At 39.4% G+C, this 21,345-nt stretch overlaps 1 protein-coding gene across 1 annotated transcript; it reads right to left on the bottom strand.

The window, feature by feature from the left end:
- Nucleotides 1–1,821: 1,821 nt before the first annotated feature.
- Nucleotides 1,822–11,049, bottom strand: LOC308405553 (galanin receptor type 1-like). Its single transcript, XM_080896222.1, has 3 exons — nucleotides 10,345–11,049; nucleotides 10,186–10,251; nucleotides 1,822–2,505 (listed from the first exon to the last, which is right to left on the bottom strand). The coding sequence occupies exons 1-3, from the start codon at nucleotides 11,011–11,013 to the stop codon at nucleotides 2,185–2,187; spliced, it is 1,056 nt and encodes a 351-aa protein (XP_080752348.1). The 5' UTR covers nucleotides 11,014–11,049; the 3' UTR covers nucleotides 1,822–2,184.
- Between the last annotated feature and the right edge of the window lie 10,296 nt (nucleotides 11,050–21,345).

Raw genomic sequence — 21,345 nt, 5'->3', positions numbered from 1 at the left:
GAAAGAAAGAAAGAAAGAAAGAAAGAAAGAAAGAAAGAAAAAATCCTGAGTCCTTTGTGGGTATAATTATCTGTGCAGTCAGCAATACAGTGAGCAAAGTCATCAACTGCATCTCTGTCAGAAAAAGCCTCGACTCTCACATCTAAGAGCCTCAATGAGAGCGAGGGCAAGACTCGGATGACCCTGATTACCGGTATTTGCTGTTCTCAGGAGAAAGATGGTGCTGTGGACTAAAATCTTAAGCAGAGTATTTGTGGTTACAGAGAATACCGAGCAGTACTGTATTTAAAGCTCTCATCTTGTGTAGTTTAAATTATTTTGTTGCACTGAGATAAAGCTACTATACGGTGATTTGGCACATCACATATATTGTACAACATTAAAATTCTTCATTTCCATTGTTCTGTTGTTTTCTTGGTTACAAAGATGGCTACCAGGAAAAGTACAACAAGCATCGGTACATTCAACAGCCAGGCTGATTGATACAGCACAACACAATCTGAAAACTGTTTACGTAGCATCATAAGCAAGTACAGCAAGATTTCCAAAGACATATGTGAATATAAGCTTTAGCTTTTAGTATTTACAACCAAATGTAATAATAAAATACATTGTTTCTCAAGCAGAGTGCAACTTAAATAGTAGGTCTTTTATTTTTAATCTACGGTGAAGGACCATCAGCAGGGATGGACAGCTTACTTGAAAAATGTTACTCATTTAATACTCATGTATATGATCCTTGTCATGAGTGCAGTTAAGATGTACCTTATTTAACAACCCCAAAACACACACAGTGATGATTACAACTTCAATATGTAGAAAAACAATTAAAAAAATCTTTTAGTTCCAGTCTTTCATATTTTTTCCTCAATGGGAGGTACAGCAGACTATTTGCCAAACAGATGGCTGTGATACTGACCACAAACTCCAGAGGTCTATTACACAAAAATATTGTCTGTAGTCATATGAAATTTGCTTTAAGATGATTATAAAGCATGTTTGATAGTTCAATCAAATCAAAACAGGCTCTTAAACCCTAAAGATGGACTACGGGGATTACAATCAAGTCATTGCCAAATAAATTAAGACAATGTTGATTTAGTCTATGGGCACCTATAGTTTCCTGGTAAACTAGTTTTGGCACTGGTTTTAATTCTCAATCTGGTGTCTGTAACAACAGACAAAATAAAGAAAAGTTATCCACTACAGAGTTAAATATTAGCCAACTTTCATTCAACTTAACTTGAAACAAAATTGTATGTTTCCATGATATTAGTGAGTCATGCTTGCTAATCTTTTTTAAAAAGGGCCTTTTTGGTACTAATTTAACTAGAATTCACAAGCACATTAGGACTATTAAAGACCTTCATATCCTAGACCCTTTTTATGAAACAAAAGAGTAGCTTTTTAGAGTTATTGCGCCATAATCACACTCCTGTCTTCGGAAAACCATTGTTTGCTTTCACTGTCCAGGTTTTCAGGGTTAACATTAGCATACCAAGCTAAAAGTAGTTAGCAACACGTAAACTGGGCTTAAATGTGTCTAGTTTATGACATGTAATTTGTAGAAACAGTTTTGGATGTAGCTAGGAGCCACCTGTTTTAGAAACAGCTAGCTAAGAGGAGCTCATTCAAGCTAGCTCAGCTAGCATGTTATCCTATACCTCTTTCATCACTAAAGAAACAAAGATGGCAAAACAACCACTGGATCAGATGCATGAATTTTGTGATCCTTTACTACTTCTTCATTGAATAATCCAAATCCTGCAAAATCATACAAGTATTTATTTATTTATTTAAACAGACTGTATTACAGGTATATATGTGTTGCTTCTTTTAATACAACTCTTACTTTTTATGAAAAATTTCCACTTATTGGACCTGCACCAATCTTGTTTTTCTTTTCCTCATGCAGAGTTTTAAATTCATTGATTTGAATAAACTCACTTTCTACAGTTTAAGAGAGGTCACTGTCGAAGAAGGATGACTTTTTCTCAGTTTCAGACAGGTTTTTTTTTTCCATTAGTGATGACATATACAGTAGCAATCACAGCCGGATCAAAGAGGCAGTAATCGTGTCCTGCAGTCACTGGTGCCTTATCCCCTCTAGTCCAGGTGAAATTAACAGCGCTTATGTGGAATATTACAGCTTTCGCGATATCCATGCGACAGAAAAAGAAAAAGTCAAACATTTGTGCAGTTAGTTGAGGGCGGCGTATCCGCTTTGCTACGAATGTCCTTGATGTCATTGAGCGGGGAGTCACTGGTTCTAATCTGGCATTTAAACACCTGCTTATAGGCCTTTCTGAAGTTCTCCGACAGGAAGGCGTAGATGACCGGGTTGACTGATGAATTGCTGTACGCCAGGCAGTGTGCAGCCACCCGCAATACAAAGGAGGCTTGGTTTAGCGGGAAGGTCCCAAACTCCACCCAGAGGTGAACTACATGATGAGGGAGCCACGACAGGCAGAACACCACCACCACCACAAGCACCGTCTGAGCAGTCTGGGATCCACAAAGGAAAGGGAAAAAGGTAAGATTTTGTCAGTATCCACAAGGATAACAAATACAGAATTTAATATTCTATTTAAGCTTGAAGTCTTGTTTACGATAGAAGAATAAAGCTTGGAAAGTCATTGATGAGATAGTGGCATGTTTGGGACCAATCTGCATTGTAAAAATTGTGTGAGATCATTAACATCCTATAATCAAGTTCCTGCCCTCCAGTAGAAGTCTTTGAGACCATGCTCATTTTTAAGTATGCATTGCTTGAGAAACATTATGAGTTATTTTTGCTAACCAATATCTTAGATTTTGGCAGCAGTATGCACATCACTGCATTCTTATCTCTGCATCAGCAATGGAAGTGTGTGGAGAGATCTGTCAGACAGTCCATTGACAGCAAGTGAAAGAGAGAGAGAGTAAGCAGGCTCTGGCTTCAAGCCAAACTAAAGTGCGCTTCAGGAGACTTTGGATGACTAATGTCCAACAACTCAGAAGATAATGGATTAATATTCTTTGTTGATATGCCATTTTTCTTTGGCCTGAGGATCGAGGAGCTCATCACACATCAATAAACCTTCTCATACCCCCATTTACATTTAATCATTTTAGAGTTTAACAGTAAATACTGAGAACTTTGCACTGATAATATTATGATCCCATACCACAGACTTTAATTAATCAACATTACATAAGTGACTTTTAACATCTCTACATGCACATTTGGGTGATTCCTATTTGCAAATGCTACGTGTTATTTTTGTTAGGTTTACTCAGTAGCATGGCAATGTGGCATACTTGTTTAATTCTTAAATCTCATGACAGCTGTGTTGACTGTTCTGTTCTTCTGTATTACAGCTGTTTTCCCCCAAAAAAGTTAAGAGAGTTTTGAACATATTTATCAATTAGAAAACAATCAACTTAAGCACAGTGCCCAAGGCAAATAGTGCGTGAGCAGTGGATGAAGTTAACAAAGAACTGGTATGAACAAAAACAGCAGATCTGACCTTAGACAGCTGTTTAAATATTTTCAAGTACGGCCTAAAAACCTTGAAAAAGCAGACGTACTGTAAATGCCTTTTCACCCGACACTTAATGAGTCACTGGTGGCATTTCATCCACAGTCTGTGTCATAAACTCATTTCTGTAGCTACTTACAAAACCTGTAAAATGATGTGACAGTTATCATAAATCAAATTGTAATCGGAAGATTGCCGGTTCAAGCCCCGGCTCGGACAGTCTCAGTCGTTGTGTCCTTGGGCAAGACACTTCACCTGCCGCCTACTGGTGATGGCCAGAGGGGCTGATGGCGCGATATGGCAGCCTCGCTTCTGTCAGTCTGCCCCAGGGCAGCTGTGGCTACAACTGTAGCTTGCCTCCACCAGTGTATGAATGTGAGAGTGAATGAATAGTGGTATTGTAAAGCGCTTTGAGGGGTCCCGAAAAGCGCTATATAAATGCAATCCATTATTATTATTATTAAATTTACATAATATCCAAGAAGAAGAAATTAAACGATGTTATTCTTCCTACAAACAAAAAAAAAGGAAGAAAAACTAATTACATGCTCCTTGATTTGCTGAGGTAGTAAGAAGATTTATTGCAGGGCTAATTACTTCTCATCAAAGATAACGGAAATATTGAAAATCCTGAATCAGGAATTCAGCTTTCCAAGTTTTGATGGGTATAAGTTAGAAATAATATTTAGCCAACCATCTGAGCAAGTAGCTGTCAGAAGTAACAGAGCTGATGTTAAGTGTAAAGTGAAAATATTCTCAACTAAATGAATATGAGTGCACAGATTTTCACCTCATTGGAGAGCATTCTGAGATGCAGTATTTTTACTGTTATGAAAAATGAAAAGCCTAATATGTCATTTCCTTGTATGACAACTATGCAACCTACAAGGTTTTAAAAAACATTTTTATGGCAAGCACAAAAAATGCCAGAAAGTTGCTAAATCAGCTGACTGTAAGGTCTCGATGGTAACCTAATTGTTTTGGTGTTGTAGATTTCAGCATTGCTGTTTGGTTCAGTCTAAAAAGGCACAATCTGTAAAGCAGAAAAATGACACCAATGAAGAAGTGCCAAAAACTGAAGTTCAGCTCGGTGCCACTTGACTCCAAAAAGCAAGTCTTTCGCCACAGACTCCTGTTTTGAAATGCTCAACTTTACAGCATTAAAAAGTATGATTACAGCCTATTAAAAAAGACAACTCTGAGTGGGGTGAACGTTTGTAGAATTTTTAATGGATTATCTGAGTAATTATGGCTTGCTGTGTGGAAATGTGTGCTGTGTGTGTATTACTTAGCAAAAATGTGTTGCTAGCATAGAGTTTAGCTTGCTATCCAAACTAACGTGTTTGCTATTAAAGCAACAGTTCATACTCTCATCTAAATGTGGTGCTTTTGATCCAAAAAAAAGCTAACATGACTGCCAAATGCAGAGTTTTAAACCAAATGGTGATATCACGGTGGATATGTCTTTTGGTTGGTAATAGCAGCAGGCAGCAGTATTCACGGGCGCTAAAAGAACGCTGCTGTGTGCATCGTTAGAATCACTGTTAGGAACTTCTGAGCATAGTGATGGAGTCAAACATTCCAGCCACTAACCTGACTCCAGATACTGTTCAGTGCTGTGTGTATAGGCAACATGTTCACATGAGCGACTTTAGAGTATAATGCTATTTTATATGGCTAATATTTGTGCGGTCTGATGAAATGCCCTGCGATCCTTATTTAACTGTAACAAAATACAGTACTGCATTGATAAATTACAATAAATATAGTTTTAAAAAAATATTTTACCAGTCACATGATACTGTAGGTAAACATTTTTGTCTTGATACAAGTTAGCACTGGCCAGAGAAATCTTTCTGACCCCAACACAACTACACACATAGACACAAAGACACGGTGACTATGAACAGGTTCTCACAGTTTTAGCGCAGTATTACAGTAAAAGCAGGGTTTTGTTTGAATGGTGTCCATAAAACATTCACATCTTCCCCTAAACCCACAGAGAGGCAGTCGTTAGGTTATTGTAAACGACTGCAGCAGAAACACCTTCTGTCATAAACTTTTAGCTCATCACTCAAGAACTGATTTACCTAACAACCCAAAGGTGATTCTTTCGAGTTTTTAAAGTCAAAAATGGACACCAAGATGACTTTTCTTCAAAGAGAAACACAAGAAAAACTGTTATCATGTTGGGAAATTATCATTTGGCAAGTTTGTGCTACATTTTTGATATTTCCACAACTAATCATCACTAGTAATCAAAAAATATCATTTGGATTCACAGTTTTCTGCAGCTCTTTTTAAATGTTCATTCAACATTGTTCTCATTACTCCCGAAGTCACTGGGAAATTACTGCATGCTGTTGGGTGTCAGTCAATTCATTCAGTCTCCCAGGCTTCAGATATGCATATTACAGCCTACACACATTCTTAAATAATTTCAGAATGACTTGGCCAAACATTTATTTTTGTAATTATCTATAACCATCTGTGTTTTCCATCTGCATAACAGACTTAAACTCCTAAGATTTAACACTGCTTACTGCATGGCTCCTCAACCTCAGATTTAAAACAGAGAAAAAAATCCAGACACATATAATCAGAAAGGATTTGTAGCATATATGTGACACATATATAAAAAATCAACTCCTTGCAAAGACCTTGCAGAAAAGAAAGGTTCGTATTCCCTATGGTTTCCTAGATTTGTGTGTTGACAGTGTGTTGTGTTGTGACTTTTGAAGGCTGTGTGATTCCTCCTCTGTGAGGCTGAAGTCGATAAGAACATTGGTTGTGTTTCACAACAGCCATGGGAGCAACCTTGGTCTTCCCAGCTGCTTTTAACAATATATTTCACCAGCCTGACAGAGAGCAGCTGAGACCTAAGTTAAACCCATTTCTGCACAAATTCCCTTTGCTTTCACCAGATGCAATTTATTCTTTTTACCTGTTGATTTTCATCTTTTATGGAGGGAAACCCTTGATAATATGTCTGTGTGCTAATAGTATGAAAAAGAAGATTAGAACCAGAATGTCAGTCGGATTTTTGCTCATCTGGCTCATCAGGATTTGATATGTTTTAGACGTAATGGATTTAATCAGCATTTTGAAAAATATGCAGATTTTCATTCATGTACAGTAAACTGATAGGACTCTGATACCTCTCAGTTATAGCCTACAACCCAGAAAAAGTGGGGAACAGCTAAGTTCACCGATTCATTTTATTGGGGTGTTATTTGTGGGATTATTTTTGACAGGCAGTAAGATGGAGACAACAGGATGTCCTGAAATGGTCTGCTCTTACATAACATCATCTTATCGCAGATTAAACCTTCAGGTCAGCTTTCAAGTTGTAATTGTGAGCCTGAGAAATTTGGTGTTTTTTGGACAAAACAGTCAGGTCCATAATTTACTGGACAAAGATGCATTTTTTTTTAGTTTTGCCTCTGTAAACCACCATAGTTAATATGTGATTGAAGTACAAACCCACAGCTTTAATTCAAGAGTCTGTGTATGTTCCCAGTCATCAAAGTCATGGTAGTCTAGGCCCTTGAAAAGAAGAAGCCTCGTGGATGAGAGGTGAGGCATCTTCGAAAAACTATAATAAGTCCAGTCGCTGTCTTTTTCAAGCTCCTTGGACTTTAATTCAAGAGGTTTAACTTGACCCCAGAGGGTTTGCATGAACTGAGGACTGTTTTAAATAGAATAAGAATTGCAGTGACTGCCTGAAGTCTTGAACTCATGGACATCATGTCTTCCTCCTTTGAGATGCTTTACATTGATTTCAACCACCTTCCGTTGCTGCTTGTTTGTGGGTCGTTTTGTATTCAGTCTTGCATTTATGAACACAAAACGCTGCTCAACTTGGTCGAGCTCAGGTGACTCCGTTGGCATTTGAAGAACATTCCATGTCTGGGACTTTAGAAACTTGGATTGCTTTGCAGCTTTCGCTTATAAAACCATTTGCACTTTGATGCACTGTCTGATTGTTTTTGCAGCATTTTGCTGAATCTGACCAGAGAGTTTTCTTCATAATTCATCCTCCTACTTCTATCAGCGGTCATGTCATCAATAAACACCAGTGATACATTTCTACTGACAACCATAAGTTGTCTCCTCCAAGTTTTTACAGATAGTGCTGTATGCTTCACATCATGAGCTGCTTCTTTCATTCTCCATACTGCTCACTTGAGGTTATCCTGGTACAAGTTCATCTTCGTTTCATCTCCCCAAAGATTTCTCTGAACTCTGCAGACTCTTGTAGATGTTTTCTGGCAAAGTCTAAACTGCTGCTAGCGTAGCCAGTGGTAAATCTTCTGTTCTTGCATTCATGAAGGCGTACCGAACTCTTTGAGAGTGTTCTTTAATTGGTTAGATTTTGCAAAGTGGTTTATCTTAACCTCACACAGAATTTTGTCATCATGAACTTTAGTTATCTTCTGTTCTTACAGTGTTGCTGAGCTGGCCAGTTCATTCATTCTTTTGAAAAATGAACCAGATTATTGTTTTGGCCTCTCTTCAAGTTTTATGCTATCTCTCTGAGAGGTTTGTTTTGTTTTTTGGCCTCCCTTGCCAAACATCTGACACCGCCTTAGGTCTCATATTAAAAATACAGTGAAAAGCTATCAACTATAAATTCAACACTTTGAATTAACTTCAGATATTGTCCATCCCTCCATCCAGATAATGTGTCTGCTTCTTTTTTCATGAAAAACAAGGTAACGCTACTTACCTTCTCAGTCAATTGTCCAAATACTTTAGAGCCTCTGAAAATGGGACACTGTGTATATAAATTGCTGTAATTCCTTAACCAGTAAATTATCATTTTTACAAAGCTTCTTGAATTAAAGCTTAAAGTCTGCACTTCAATCATATCTGTTTGAATTAAAATCCACTGTGGTTTATTTGTCTAACAAAGTATAGACCCAACAGTATGTGCTACTTTGTTATATGAATTATGTTTTCAATAAATCTGTGGGAAAATGTCTGCAAAGCCCCCATAGTTTTAATTCATAGCCCAGTTTATACTGTTACGACAGGAAAGAAGTTCATTAGCACTGTACGCGGGTAATAGCAGCTTCCAGTATTTACTGTATGTTGAGATAAGCTAAGCCACCTCCTCGCTGTATTTTTAAAGGACTGATAAGAGATTTTTTTAATTAAATCAAGAAAGCTGTAAAGCATATTTCCCAGCACTCCAAGCTGCAGCCCAGACTATTCTTCATATAATATGACCAAGCCACTGTGGTTAAGTTACTGGTACCAGCCAAGTTAGTCTCTGAGTCAGGCTGCTGAGAAATCAACCAGGGGTTTGATTCACTGTTGTGCTTGTGCCAGAACACGTGTCAGTCCAAAAATAGTTTCCTCTTGAAAGTGTGTTTCATTTAGTGTCTGCCATTTCACACCGTAAGAGGAAAGACAAAGAAGTGTAAGTAGCTTAAATCCCTCTAACCTGTCTGTAGATTAAATGATAGAAATAAAAGTAATAAAGTAATAACCTAGAACAGGGGTGTCGAACTCCAGGCCTCAAGGGCCGGTGTCCTGCAGGTTTTAGATATCACCTTGGGTCAGCACACCTGAATCAAATGATTAGTTCATTACCAGGCGTCTGGAGAACTTCAAGACATGTTGAGGAGGTCATTTAGCCATTTAAATAAGCTGTGTTGGATCAAGGACTCATCTGAAACCTGCGTGACATCGGCCCTCGAGGCCTGGAGTTCGACACCTCTGACCTATAAGGACTGTAGGTATTACTAAACACTTCTCCTAAGACACACTGGACTAATCAGAGAGATACTGCCAAGGAAACACAAAACATGCATATTCATCAAAAGTGCATACACATGATCCAGTTTTCAGTATAAAATTCTCATCTTTGTCAGTTTTACACCGGCTTGTATTTTTCCTCACTGCAGCTGCTGATTCCCTCTGAAAGTGTGTAAAAGTGCTCTCTTCTGACATTCATTTTAGTCTCTCAGTACCTGCAAACGTAATTTATGTATTACAGGGTTTAATGATTTGTTGGACGACCATTTATCACAAAGTTATTGGTGTGACAATCTCTTCCAGGACTCCCCGCATAGCAAACACAATAAATCATCAGAACATCAGAAATTCCCGATTCACTTTCCACAGTTGTTTAGGTTTCAGGTCATAAAAGCATGTTTCTAGAGAAGTACGCACGAAAGCACATGTAAATCCTCATCGGTCCATCTCCCCAACTGACCGGGAGTCTGTACTCCTGGCTTTGTAACATTGTAAGCAGTTATCAGATGCTGTGACATATAACAGACAGACGTATCGGTAATCAAGTAGGCGACTGCAGATAGCTACTCTCAGGAAAGTCAAATGACCTCCAAAGAGTATGATAGTCTAGATGGCAGCTTGATTGTGCATTACCTTTTGGCCATCAAGCTCAAGTGCACCAGTTAATAGTACACGTACACAATATTGCATTTATATTTATTATTCTGGCTACAAGGGAGAGTCGGAGGTAATGATTTGGTGTATGGCTATTCCTGCACCAAATTATAGGTGCTGGACTGTGGTCGGCCAAATACTTGAGTGAATTCTTATTCTTTATTCAAAAAAATGAATGCATAAACTATCAATGGCTATACTATAATGGCTATTCCCCAACCACCCAACACATCGCTATGATACGTACCTTTTTCTTTGATGCCTCTGACTTTTTGGACATATTTCTTAGTTTTTTGTGCAAGTGATTTAACACCTGTAAACAAGGGATACAGAAGTCAAATGTACATTTCTTTAGCAGTAATTCCTCTAATTATATCACTGACCTGTGTGAACAGCCTTTTCTTACCTTTGCATAACAGAAAGAAATGAGCAGCAGAGGCAGCACATAACCAAAGATAAACGTGCAAACCACATAGATCTTCTTCTGGTTCTGATCCGGCCACACTTCCCAGCAAAAGGTGTGATTTTCCCCTCTCTGAAAAATATTCTGGTAATACATGATAGGCGCAGCCATGGCCAGGGAGAGTATCCAAATCACCACCACACCAATAAGAGCGTGCTTCGCCACCCGAATAGAGGACGACTTTCTGGAGTGAACGATGGCAATGTATCGGTCCACTGACATAGCGGATAGGGTGAAGATGCTGACCAGCATAGAAACAGTGAAGAAGTAGTGGATGAATTTGCAAATAAACGCACCGAGCACCCAAGTGGGCATCATGTAGATAGTGGACTGGAAAGGGATGCAGAAGAGCAAGTAAGACAGGTCTGCTATGCTTAGGTTCAGGATGAATATGTTGGTGGTGCTTCGAGGTTTTCCCGGTTTGCTCCGGGCCAGCACGGTGATCACCATGGAGTTGCCCAGCACGCCGAGCGTAAAGATGAGCCCGAAAACCAGAAGCGTGATGAAATTATCCGTGCCGATCCCGAATAAAAGTTTCTCGTCCTCCTCCTCCTCCACACGGCTGAGGTTCCAGGGCTCTTCCAAGAGCCAAACAGAGTCTGTCAAGTTCATTATTTATTCTTTGCTCTTCGGATTAAGTTAAAAGGTAAGCAAAGGCACCTGCAGCTGGTCTGTGCTGCTTCATTGCGCGGAATTTTCTGGGCAAGGGTTTATGGTCAGGTACGTTTCCATCAGCGTTCCTGCAGACAGTATTGTTGCTCTCCTGTGTCTTTGTGTCGAGACTTCGGTAAATCCCCCTCTTAGCTTTCTATATTATATTTGTGTATATTTCAAAGCGATCTCGGTTTTTGTGCAGCGTTAAATCAGCTTTGCAGCTGCGCGTTTTGGAGTCGCTCTCCCGGCGCGCACCTGACCCGAGCGCGCAGCGACCGCGCCGATCCAGTCTATTGCTTCTTTCTCCGCGTCGGGACTTTTTCCTCTCAGATTAGAGCAGGGGCTGGGCTCTACCGCTGCACGTCAGCATCAATACCACCTCCCAAGAAATAGGGGGGGGGGGGGAGCGAGAGAGAGAGAGAATTAATGGAATACTGTTTATTCTACGTGTTTCCGAAACCATCCCATTAAAACTGAACGTCAAAGTAATTTTCCTTGTCAGATTCAGTTTGTTTGTGATACTTTACGGCCAAGGTGCAAATGCTGCTCTGATCACAGGGCTGGTCTGTCAGATGTGCAATAAACCACAAAACAATATCGTTCGCCAGTCATGGTCTGATTGGCTTAAATGACTTTTATCATAGAAAGAAAATAAACTGCCGAAACATGTTATAACAAATGGTACTTGGTTGCAGTGTCATTTTTATAATGTCTGCCTTATTTCACCCAGTAAAAAGGAAATGTACATTCTGATGCACTTTTCTGATTAGGAAAGCTCTCATTTGTCTTATTTGACCAGTTTTTAAGTTTTGGTTACTCAATAATATGAACAATAATCAAATCACAAGCAGACGAAGATTGTTTAGCAGATGTTGACCTTAGTGTGCATGTGTGTGTCTGTGTGTGTTCCCTCAGATTGTTGTGATCCCTCAGAAGACTTGGGGAGTCTTTTTTCAAATCCAAGTTGACAAGAATGTCATGCATGAACTGTTAACTTATTGTTCTGTGAATAACGTGGCGGAAAAGCGACTAAAAATACATTATGGAAATAACACAGGGGCACGCTGACTTTTTTCCCTCTAAACAGCAACAGTGAAAATAAATTAATACCAGCCAATTTCCAAGAGTCCAAAGTGACATTTTCAAGTCGCTTGAGTTGTCTTGCAGGCAGCAATCAAAAACTAGAAGATGCGCTGTGTACTATTAAAAAAAAAAAGCAACGACAGAAATGCTGCAAATTCTTGCAAGAGAAAAGCAGTTTGACCGTTTTATTTTTTGCAGTAAAACTGCAAAATATCTGCCATTCTGCTAATAAATGTAACCACTAATCTCCAGCTCTACTCAGGATTTTTAGAATTTGCTCTTCATCTATAGAAATGTATTATTGTTGAGCACTACAGGTGAATCTCAGTGAATTTTAACCATGCATGCTCAGTCATCCTTACCTGAATGATTGAGCATGCATACAACCAGTTAATAAGCTCAAAGACCCTTAACAAGAATTGTACCTGATGTGAATTGCTTTAAATAAAGAATGAGTCTACCATGGTGCTCCTTACCCTCGTGCTGATTAGGAAAATGGATTTTACTGTGTCGCCTTTTTAATCCACTCTGTAATAAGTCAGCTGTTTGCACATGTGATTTTGTAAATTGTTGCTTGTTTATAGGTGAAGTAGCTTCAATATAGCAATATCGTTCATTTGGAGCCACATTTGGAGCTTCCTTGAAACTTTTAATTAAATCATTCAGACATTTTTTCCTTTGTGCGAGCTCCCGTGGGAACTTTTTATACAAAGCCAATTGCAAAAACGTTGGGAAAATGTTTCCAAAAATGTAATTAAAAACAGAATCCAGGAACATATCAGCCTATTTTAAATTTCATGACTGTGTGTTTCATGTGGGTTTTTACAAACTTTAGACAGGGTCATGTTTACCACTGTGTAGCATTCACTCTTCTTTTAACAACATAGACATTTGGGAACTAAGGAGACCAGCTGCTTGACTTTTGGGAGAGAAATGTTATCCTATTCAATACAGGATTATAGCTCCTGGAGTTTCTTTGATGTGTTTTCCTTTTCATCATGCTCCAAATGTTTTCGGTTGGTGAAAGGTCTGGACTGCAGGCAGGCCAGTTCCTCACTCTTAACTCTTCTGGTATGAAGACACGCTGTTGTGATAGATGCAGTGTGCAGTTTAGCATTGTTTTTCTCAAATATGCAAAGCCTTCCCAGAAAAGTCCCCACACTATCAGAGATGCAGGCTTGTTAAAAAGCTGGATGGCCAATCTTTGTCCAGAAGACAATTTGTTTATGTTTTCCAAAAGCAATTTCAAATTTTGAGCACAGAGCAGTATTTCACTCTGCCTAAGTCCATTTTAAGTGAACCTAGCAGCATGATCTTTATATAAGGCTTCTTCTTTGCATGACAGAACTGTAACCTGCATTTGTGGATGGCATGGAGATTTGTGTTCACAGACAGGGCTTTCTGGAATTGTTCCTGCACCCGTGCAGTCATGTCCATGTTTTCAATGTAATGCTGCCTGAGGGGCCAAAGATCACTGGCATCCAATACTGACTTTCAGCTTTGTCCCTTGTGTATACAGAGATTTCTCCAGGTTCAAAACACTAGAAGTATTTGCAATTTTACATTGGGAAACATTATTTTGAAATTATTCCAAAATATTATTTCGTAAAATTTAGATGTAGTTCTTTTTTTTCCTTTTTCCTTTTTTTTAAGAGTGATGAACCTCTGCCTCTTTAAGATGCTCTTTTTATACCCAGCCATCTTACTGGCCTGTTAGACATTTGAGAAGTTTTCTATGTTCTGTTACGATTGAATAAAATACATGCTTGTGAGATTTAGAAATCAATGCATTCTGTTGTTTACATTTTACACTGTCTTTAAACTTTTTGGGAACTGGATTTGTAATACACTGTATTACTGTTTGCCTTTCAATGACACAGACAGGAAACATCCAGGAAGAAACCACTTCTGGCATCAGCCTCAAATCCTGAAGGAACTAGAGATTTTCTTGGAAATATGGCCATCCTTTTTGATCTCAGCTACACATCTGCAGAGTGTTATTACTGCATCCTGCACAGCTTGACATTACTGTGTTAGCAAGTAGGCACCGACAGAAATCAAGACGGACCTTTGCTGAAGCATGCTAAATCTTTGAATTGGACATATGGCTGCGTTGTGTCAAAGTCATTTGTTTACAGTCTTTGTAATTAGTTTATTGCTATCAAATGCAGCAGGTTAAATTGGCAGCATATTTGTTTCACGATGCTGTTAAGCTACTTGAAAGGTTACTCGCATCCATCTAACTTTACAGCAATCTGCCGCCCCTGCCTTGAATGTCAGGCAGCCCTTGTTTAAATCCAGTTTGCTGCCTTCACCTGACATATTTCATAACGTGGACAGACTTTTTTTGTCTTTTTTTTTAATGCATTTACAGCATTTGTAAAGCGTTTCCTTGTGGACAGTGATTGCTTCCATGTCAGAGAGTAAAGTCTTTTTTCCTGTCTATTGTTTGCCTTTCTTCTTCTCTCCTGACAGCCTTGCCGTTGGTTTTGTGCTCCGTTACCCTGAGCTGTGTTGGAAAATGAAATGCTCACGGGTTTATCGAGCTCTTCCGGCAGCAGCGGCAAGGCGGGTGAAAGGCGTAGATGAGGACAGGTCAAGGTGGAATAACTCCGTACTTTCTGCTCCTGCCAGATTTTCAGATTATCACAAGTGCAACTCGGCACTTGGCGTGCCTCCCGGTGAACAGTAACTGGTGAGGCCGCAAGCAGAATGGAGTGCACTCACATCTCAACAGACATTCAATTTGGGCGTGATTCAATTGCATGTGACCTCTGAATGCTCAAAATAATTGTTATTTTAAAGGTCAGGCGCAAAACAAGCAAAGCAAACAGACACAAGAGTATTTCAGTGTAATAAAACATATCATTTGTGTGCATGCTATTAATATTTTGGATATTGTGTGCCCGCAAAGGGCCTGGCAAACAGACTTAAATGTGTTTTTTAGACCTTAAGAATTCAACAACATTCGTTTTGGTGACAATAATGAATGTAAAATCCCATTAGACGGCTCTAACTTTAACAGATGCCTGTGTTTTGGTACCAGGCTTTAGGGGGCTTAATGACAAATTGCAAAAAAAATAAAAAGAATGGTCACAATCAAAAGCAGCAGAAGCCTTTTAGCCCTCGTTTGTGTCCCACTGACTCACAGAGGATGTATTCAGGCTGCACAGAATTCATGCATGCTGCTGTTCCATGCAAATCTCTGCTGGAGGTGAAGCTTTTTTCTTGATTTTCTTGATATCAGAGCACAGGTTTTGTAGGGGTTTCCAATGAGTAGAACGTGCCTATTTTTATGAATTAGAAACACTGCATCTGGCTCTTAGCTCTTCCTGAAATGAACTGGGCATGCTTGAGAGCACTTTTTTTTGCAAGGGGAAGGATAGATTTCAAGCATCATTGCTCTATCAGATATTGGCAAAAAGGAAAAGGCTGTTATCAGTTATTGAGAATTTCAGGAGTTAGGGCTGGAAGTAATGCAGTCTTTTCATTACTTTTATTGCTGAACTATTACAGACAGTTGCCAAGCCACAGCTTTACAAACATCTTGAGGTAATGTGTGTGACGACTGGTGTAAGACTCACAATATATTGGCTTTTTAACACACTGAATGGTGAATTTGAGGAACCAGCTATCTAACAGTAGCTATTAGCCTGTTAGTCAGACATTGCCTAAGATGAGTTTTTTAAAGTAATTTGAATTTTACCATGCATGACCATTGTGGTGGCTTCTGTGTGAGAGATCTTATCTCTTCTTCTTCTTCCCTTGTAATTAAACCTAACAGGGTGAATCCAGGTAATATTTAATATCAATCAGGTTTCTTGGAACTCATTTTCCAAAGTGTAGAGATAAAGTAGAGCTGCTTGTATAATGAGACTTTGTGCCCTTTGGGTGGTAACCTTGTTAGCCTGACCATTCAGAATGAACTCAGCATTTCCACCCTCATACCTTTGATTATGAAAGAATTGAAGCTTTTTCTGAAAATAGATAGAGCCCTTGAGTCAAAAAAGTAAAGGCCAGTGTGGAGGTGGCTCAAATCTGATTAATTTTAACAGTAAACAGTCTGGGACTAGTCAGACTGAGTATGGGTCTATGAGAAAATGTGTGGTCACATTATGTGATTTAACTGTGTATGTAGTGCACAGATTTGTGTGACTTTGTTCTTAGTTTTTGTGACGCTGTTAAGGCATTTTAGCCCCAACCAAAGAGTTTGGTGTACAAGCTTAGCTCACCACACCCTTCATACCGGTGTGGGACTGTTGTTGGTTTTGTACACATTCTCAGTGATTGAAATGAATTAATGTAATTATAGAGGGAATAAAATGAGAGTGTCCACACATCCAAACATCAAGAGTGAGCTTTTTTTTATCTATAAAAACAAAAATGCATGTAAATTGTGTGTATCAGAATGAGTGAGCAGCAGCAAGAATCCATTAGCCTATGGAGGTGATCTGCAAAGAGAAGAGGGAGGAAGACTGGTGAGCTCTTCTCCTTATATATTCTATAGGCCACACTCAACCCCTGATGGAAACCAGCTGACTAGGCCTCCTCAACACTACCCAAGGATCACATGACCTACAGTAAAATGTGGCTCATCACGCTGCATTTCTCTGTGCCTTGTATTTTTACTCAGTTGTATATAGCATTCGTATTCTATTTTTATCTTATTGTATATTTTTATTCTATTTTATTCTACTGTATATAGTATATTATTTTATTCTATTCTGTACAGCTGTGTACTGTATTTATTCTTATTGTATTCTAATTTTTGCGTCATAACTTTTGCACTGTCCACTTCCTGCTGTGACAAAACAAATTTCCCACGTGTGGGACTAATAAAGGTTATCTTATCTTATCTTATCTTATCTTATCTTATCTTATCTTATCTTAATCTCTGGAAATAGAAATATTACATCTGAGATGTGTTTTGGGTGCAATGAAAACACGAGAGAGCATGAAAATGAAGAGAGAGTGAGAAGCACATTACAAAATATAATCCCTTATCCACTGGACTGTTACACTTCTGCTGACTGAATATTTATAAAATAGGTTATCATGTCAGTCAAGTCTTTCTTAATACAACTTTATGGTCATTTTTAAAATGTTGGTGCCATTTAGAGGTCACAGCCTAAAATTAATTTTAGCCAAAATATTATTAAATAATAATTCCTTCATAGCTGAAAAGAGGACATAGTTACACTGGCAGTCTGTAAGTTCGACGCACGAGGAGGCTCAAAGTCATGTGGCAGCCATAGATCAATGAAAATTTTACATGCTAAATGGCCTGCATTTTGTATAGCGCTTTTCTAGTCCCTAAGGACCCCAAAGCGCTTCACACTACATTCAGTCATTCACCCATTCACACACAGGCGATGGCAAGCTACATTGTAGCCACAGCTGCCCTGGGGCGCACTGACAGAGGTGAGGCTGCCGGACACTGGCACCACCGGGCCCTCTGACCACCACCAGTAGGCAAACATGGGGTTAGTATCTTGCCCAAGGATATTTGGCATGCAGCCATGAGTCAGCCTGGGATCGAACCACTGACCTTCTGATTAGTAGCTGACCTGCTCTGCCACCTGAGCTACAGCCACCCCAGGCTGCAGGATAACTGTTAGTGATGAGAAGTGGGCAAGTACTGAGTCTTAGAGGAAAAACACTGAAGCAACAGATGATGTGGTAAACACATTAGACAGTTAACTTCACATCTGCAAATCAGTGTTGTTTTGGTGACAGCGCAGCAACATTACACAGTGAATTGACAATTTTAGGCAACACTGTTACTGATGAAGGTGGTTTACAGTATATGGATGGCTAGGGATAGCTGATTGCATTTTCTTTTCATGCAATAGTGGTAATTACGTTTTTCAACGAATAACTAACAATTTGTTCTGTGGGAAGCGCAGTGGTGCACAGCGAGAAGTTACGGTGACCTTTCTGTGTGGTATTTGTTTGTAGGCAAGTCGTTCCAAATGTCCTTTCAGAGAAATTTTTCCACAGGTTTCTCCCCACAGCACATCAGCACAGAGGGGAAGCACCAGCGCAACGGGAGAATCGGGTAAATCCACAGCAAACAAAACGTTCACTCACAAAAATTCAAAGCAAGAGGAGCCTGAGTTATGCCAGCCCTGCTGGCACAACAGTCTGGCACTGACTGAGTGGGATCTTCAGCCGTAAGTAGGGGGTGAGTAATCACAGACTGCACACAGGTGAGTGATTGCCAGATTGCTTCCAAGGTATGCAGATGGAAAAATGGGAGCCGGGAGGAGCCTTTGCCCCTAAAACTCACAAGCAGAGTTAAACACACACAGACACACGCAGATAGAGGAGGGCAGAGAGCAAAAGGGGAAAAAAGTGGACCATAAGACCAAATCGTGTTGGCCCTGTGATAGACTGGTAACCTGTCCAGGGTGTACCCCACCTTTGGCTCTGTCACACTTCAACTCAGTTCACTCCAATTTTATTATATAGCACCAAATCACAACAACAATTGCCTCAACGTGCTTTATATTGTAAGCTAGGCTCTAGCCCTGGATGGATGGATGGATGGATGGATGGATAAAGCCAGAAACTTCCAGTGTATGAGGCTGAGTTAAGGTGTGAATCATTCAAGCATAAAAACAGCACCAAAACAAAGGAATCAACCACTTTTGTGTCTACATAGAACAGACATCTTAGCAAAGAACCAAATTTAAATCATATCTTGAGTGGTTTTGTTACTACCAGCCGGTTACAAAAACCTATAATATAGTCCCCAGAGATAACACAGTTTGACAGGAATAAAATAGCATTTTATGACCAACAAGCTGATTCTCAAAGAACTATTTGCAAAAAATTGGGCATATCTCAACACAGTGGGCAGTGTGTTCCTAAAACCTTTGAGGAAACAGCATGCAACAAAAGCAGCAGGATAGTAACAGATGAACAGACTCTGAAAGTCATATCCTTAAAAAATATAGAAGAAAAATCCAATACAGGACTTGAGAGATGTAACCGGGCGACAATTGAAGATCGCCAGTAAGGGTGGCTGTCGAGAAGCCATTCTTGTTCAGATTGATGAAATTATGAATGCAGAAAACCATAATGAGATTAAGATCCACCGTGCAATATCATTTGGAAAACATCTGATAGACACAGCCAATGCAGTAAAAGCACAACTGGATAGAAAAACATACAATCACACACATAAAACACTCTCATTCATAGCTTGCCCTCCCCAGAGCTCAGACCTTGACATCCCTGAAGCGGTGCTTCAATAATGTCATCTTCACAGAGAAAACAACAAAAGGCAGCCAACATGCAAAGAGGAGCTTTGAATGTGTTCCAAGAAGCCTGGAGAACTATTCCTGAAGACTACTTAAAGAAATTACAAGAAAGATTGCCTAAGAGCGTTCAGGATGTGTTGAAGAAGAGGGTGGTTGAAGATTTCCCCCATTCTGCTGCCTTCTAAAAATGTCAGTGTTTTTTCGGTCTGCGTGTTAGGTTTGAAGATAGCATTTGTTACACCCCCTGACAAAATGTTTAGTAACTGAGCAGAGGTTGGTATCGCAGTCCTGCAGCCTGAGTAACAATAACAGAGTCATCTGCATACTTTAAAACAGTCCTGCTTTCATACCTGCTCTGACACGTATTTGTGTATTGGGATGAATTATTATAATGGTAAGATCACACATCCATGTGAGGAGTCTGTAGAGGAGGAAGTGTGGTCAGGCAGAAATCGACTCTCATTTTTCTTTTCAGTGTGTTAGTTGAAAAGTCAAAATTGCTGCACGGATCAAATCGATCTGAAGCCCAATGGTTAAACAGTGAGGTTGAAAGGTTAAAAGTGGAAGAAACAAAATAGTAGTCTGGCATAAGACCGGATTCACTGTGTTGTGTTTAAGAAGTAAGTTAAACAAAGGGACTGAAACATCCTCTGCTCTCCTGAGGGGTCTGTAAGCAAACCTCATTGGATTAGGCACATGATCAGCTGCCCCCCATGAGATTTAAGTAAGCTAAGAAGTCTTATTTACTCTTCCCATCCGGAACGTTTTTAGCTTACTTACAAGGAATGATGCAAAAATCAGCAAATAGGTGTGTTACATCAGCGTGTTTCAAAAGTAACCACAGCACAGCCACTTCCCAGTCAGTGCAGTCACAGAACTCCTGCTGGGACATACATATTCCCAGTTATCACCTTACTTGCATACAGTACATAGTTTCAACATTCCCTAAAGCCATCCTTTTCCATGATCTGATTTGAAACACCCTCAGTGTGTGATGTTCTCTAGCACCCGGACAACAGTATAAAATTTTGTAGCTATTTTGATTTTTGTGTCACTTTAGTTCAAGTAATCAAATTTCATGCTAAAAATAATGGCATTTAGGTTATTTCTACTGCTGCAAAATGTCAAAATGGATCAAACGTGAACTGTAAGCCATGTAAAGATCAGATACAAAAAGAAAATCCTGTTGACCGAAGAGCAGCTAAATAATAAGTAACAGGACACAGAAACCTACCTTGAGGGTGACGGCAGATGGAGGTATATTTGAAGTTTTCACTTCACAGCTTTTCATCAGAATCCTCGTGCTGATTTAGTCTTTGATATTTTGGTATTAAAATGACTATAGAAAGCACTCCACTTCATCAGTAACACTATAAAAGCACTATATAAATCACAGACATTTGTGAGAATGAAAGTGGGAGGAGGGCAGATCATTCCTCTTTATTGTGGTTTCTCTAGACATATTCACTCAGCTTTACTGCGTTCTCTCTCAAGCCCCAATGTGCTCATTAATCCACGGAGATGGATACTTTTTCTTTTTGGATTTGACGGATGAGGTGGCATCAAGCACGAAGAAGCATCAGAGCACTGTTGTTACCTTGAAAAGGTTCAGGTTTGGAAGAGAACTTCATGAAATTTACCGGTAGAATAAAAAAGAAAACAGACAACGGGGCTTGTCACTGGGTGGAAATAAAGCAACACTGAAAATAATAGCACTATGATGTGAGATTTTAAAAAAAAGTCCTCTAGCGATGTTTGACTCCTATTAACTGCGGTGGAGTTTTAGAGGGGAGCAGGAGGATGGAGCAGTGCCTACACAGGTTTTAAAGTCAATATTTTTTTAGAGGAGGGGTTTTGAGTGCATTGGAGTATGATAACAGTCACGCAGCTACCCTAATTATAGTGTTTTAGTGAATACTGAAAAACAAAATGTGAGAATCCA

Source organism: Rhamphochromis sp. 'chilingali', assembly GCF_963969265.1.
Source record: "Rhamphochromis sp. 'chilingali' genome assembly, chromosome: 11".
Lineage (NCBI taxonomy): Eukaryota > Metazoa > Chordata > Actinopteri > Cichliformes > Cichlidae > Rhamphochromis > Rhamphochromis sp. 'chilingali'.
Note: the sequence above shows the minus strand (reverse complement) of the source record. Positions and strands in the feature narration are given on the sequence as shown.

Bases quoted from the DNA above. Each gene is read 5' to 3' on its own strand.
- LOC308405553 (XM_080896222.1), bottom strand. From the start codon at position 11,013: ATGAACTTGACAGACTCTGTTTGGCTCTTGGAAGAGCCCTGGAACCTC. The intron at 10,252-10,344 runs GTAAGAAAAGGC...CCTTGTTTACAG, and splicing joins TTTCTTTCTGTTATGCAAAG to GTGTTAAATCACTTGCACAA. The intron at 2,506-10,185 runs GTACGTATCATA...TGTGGATCCCAG, and splicing joins CAGAGGCATCAAAGAAAAAG to ACTGCTCAGACGGTGCTTGT.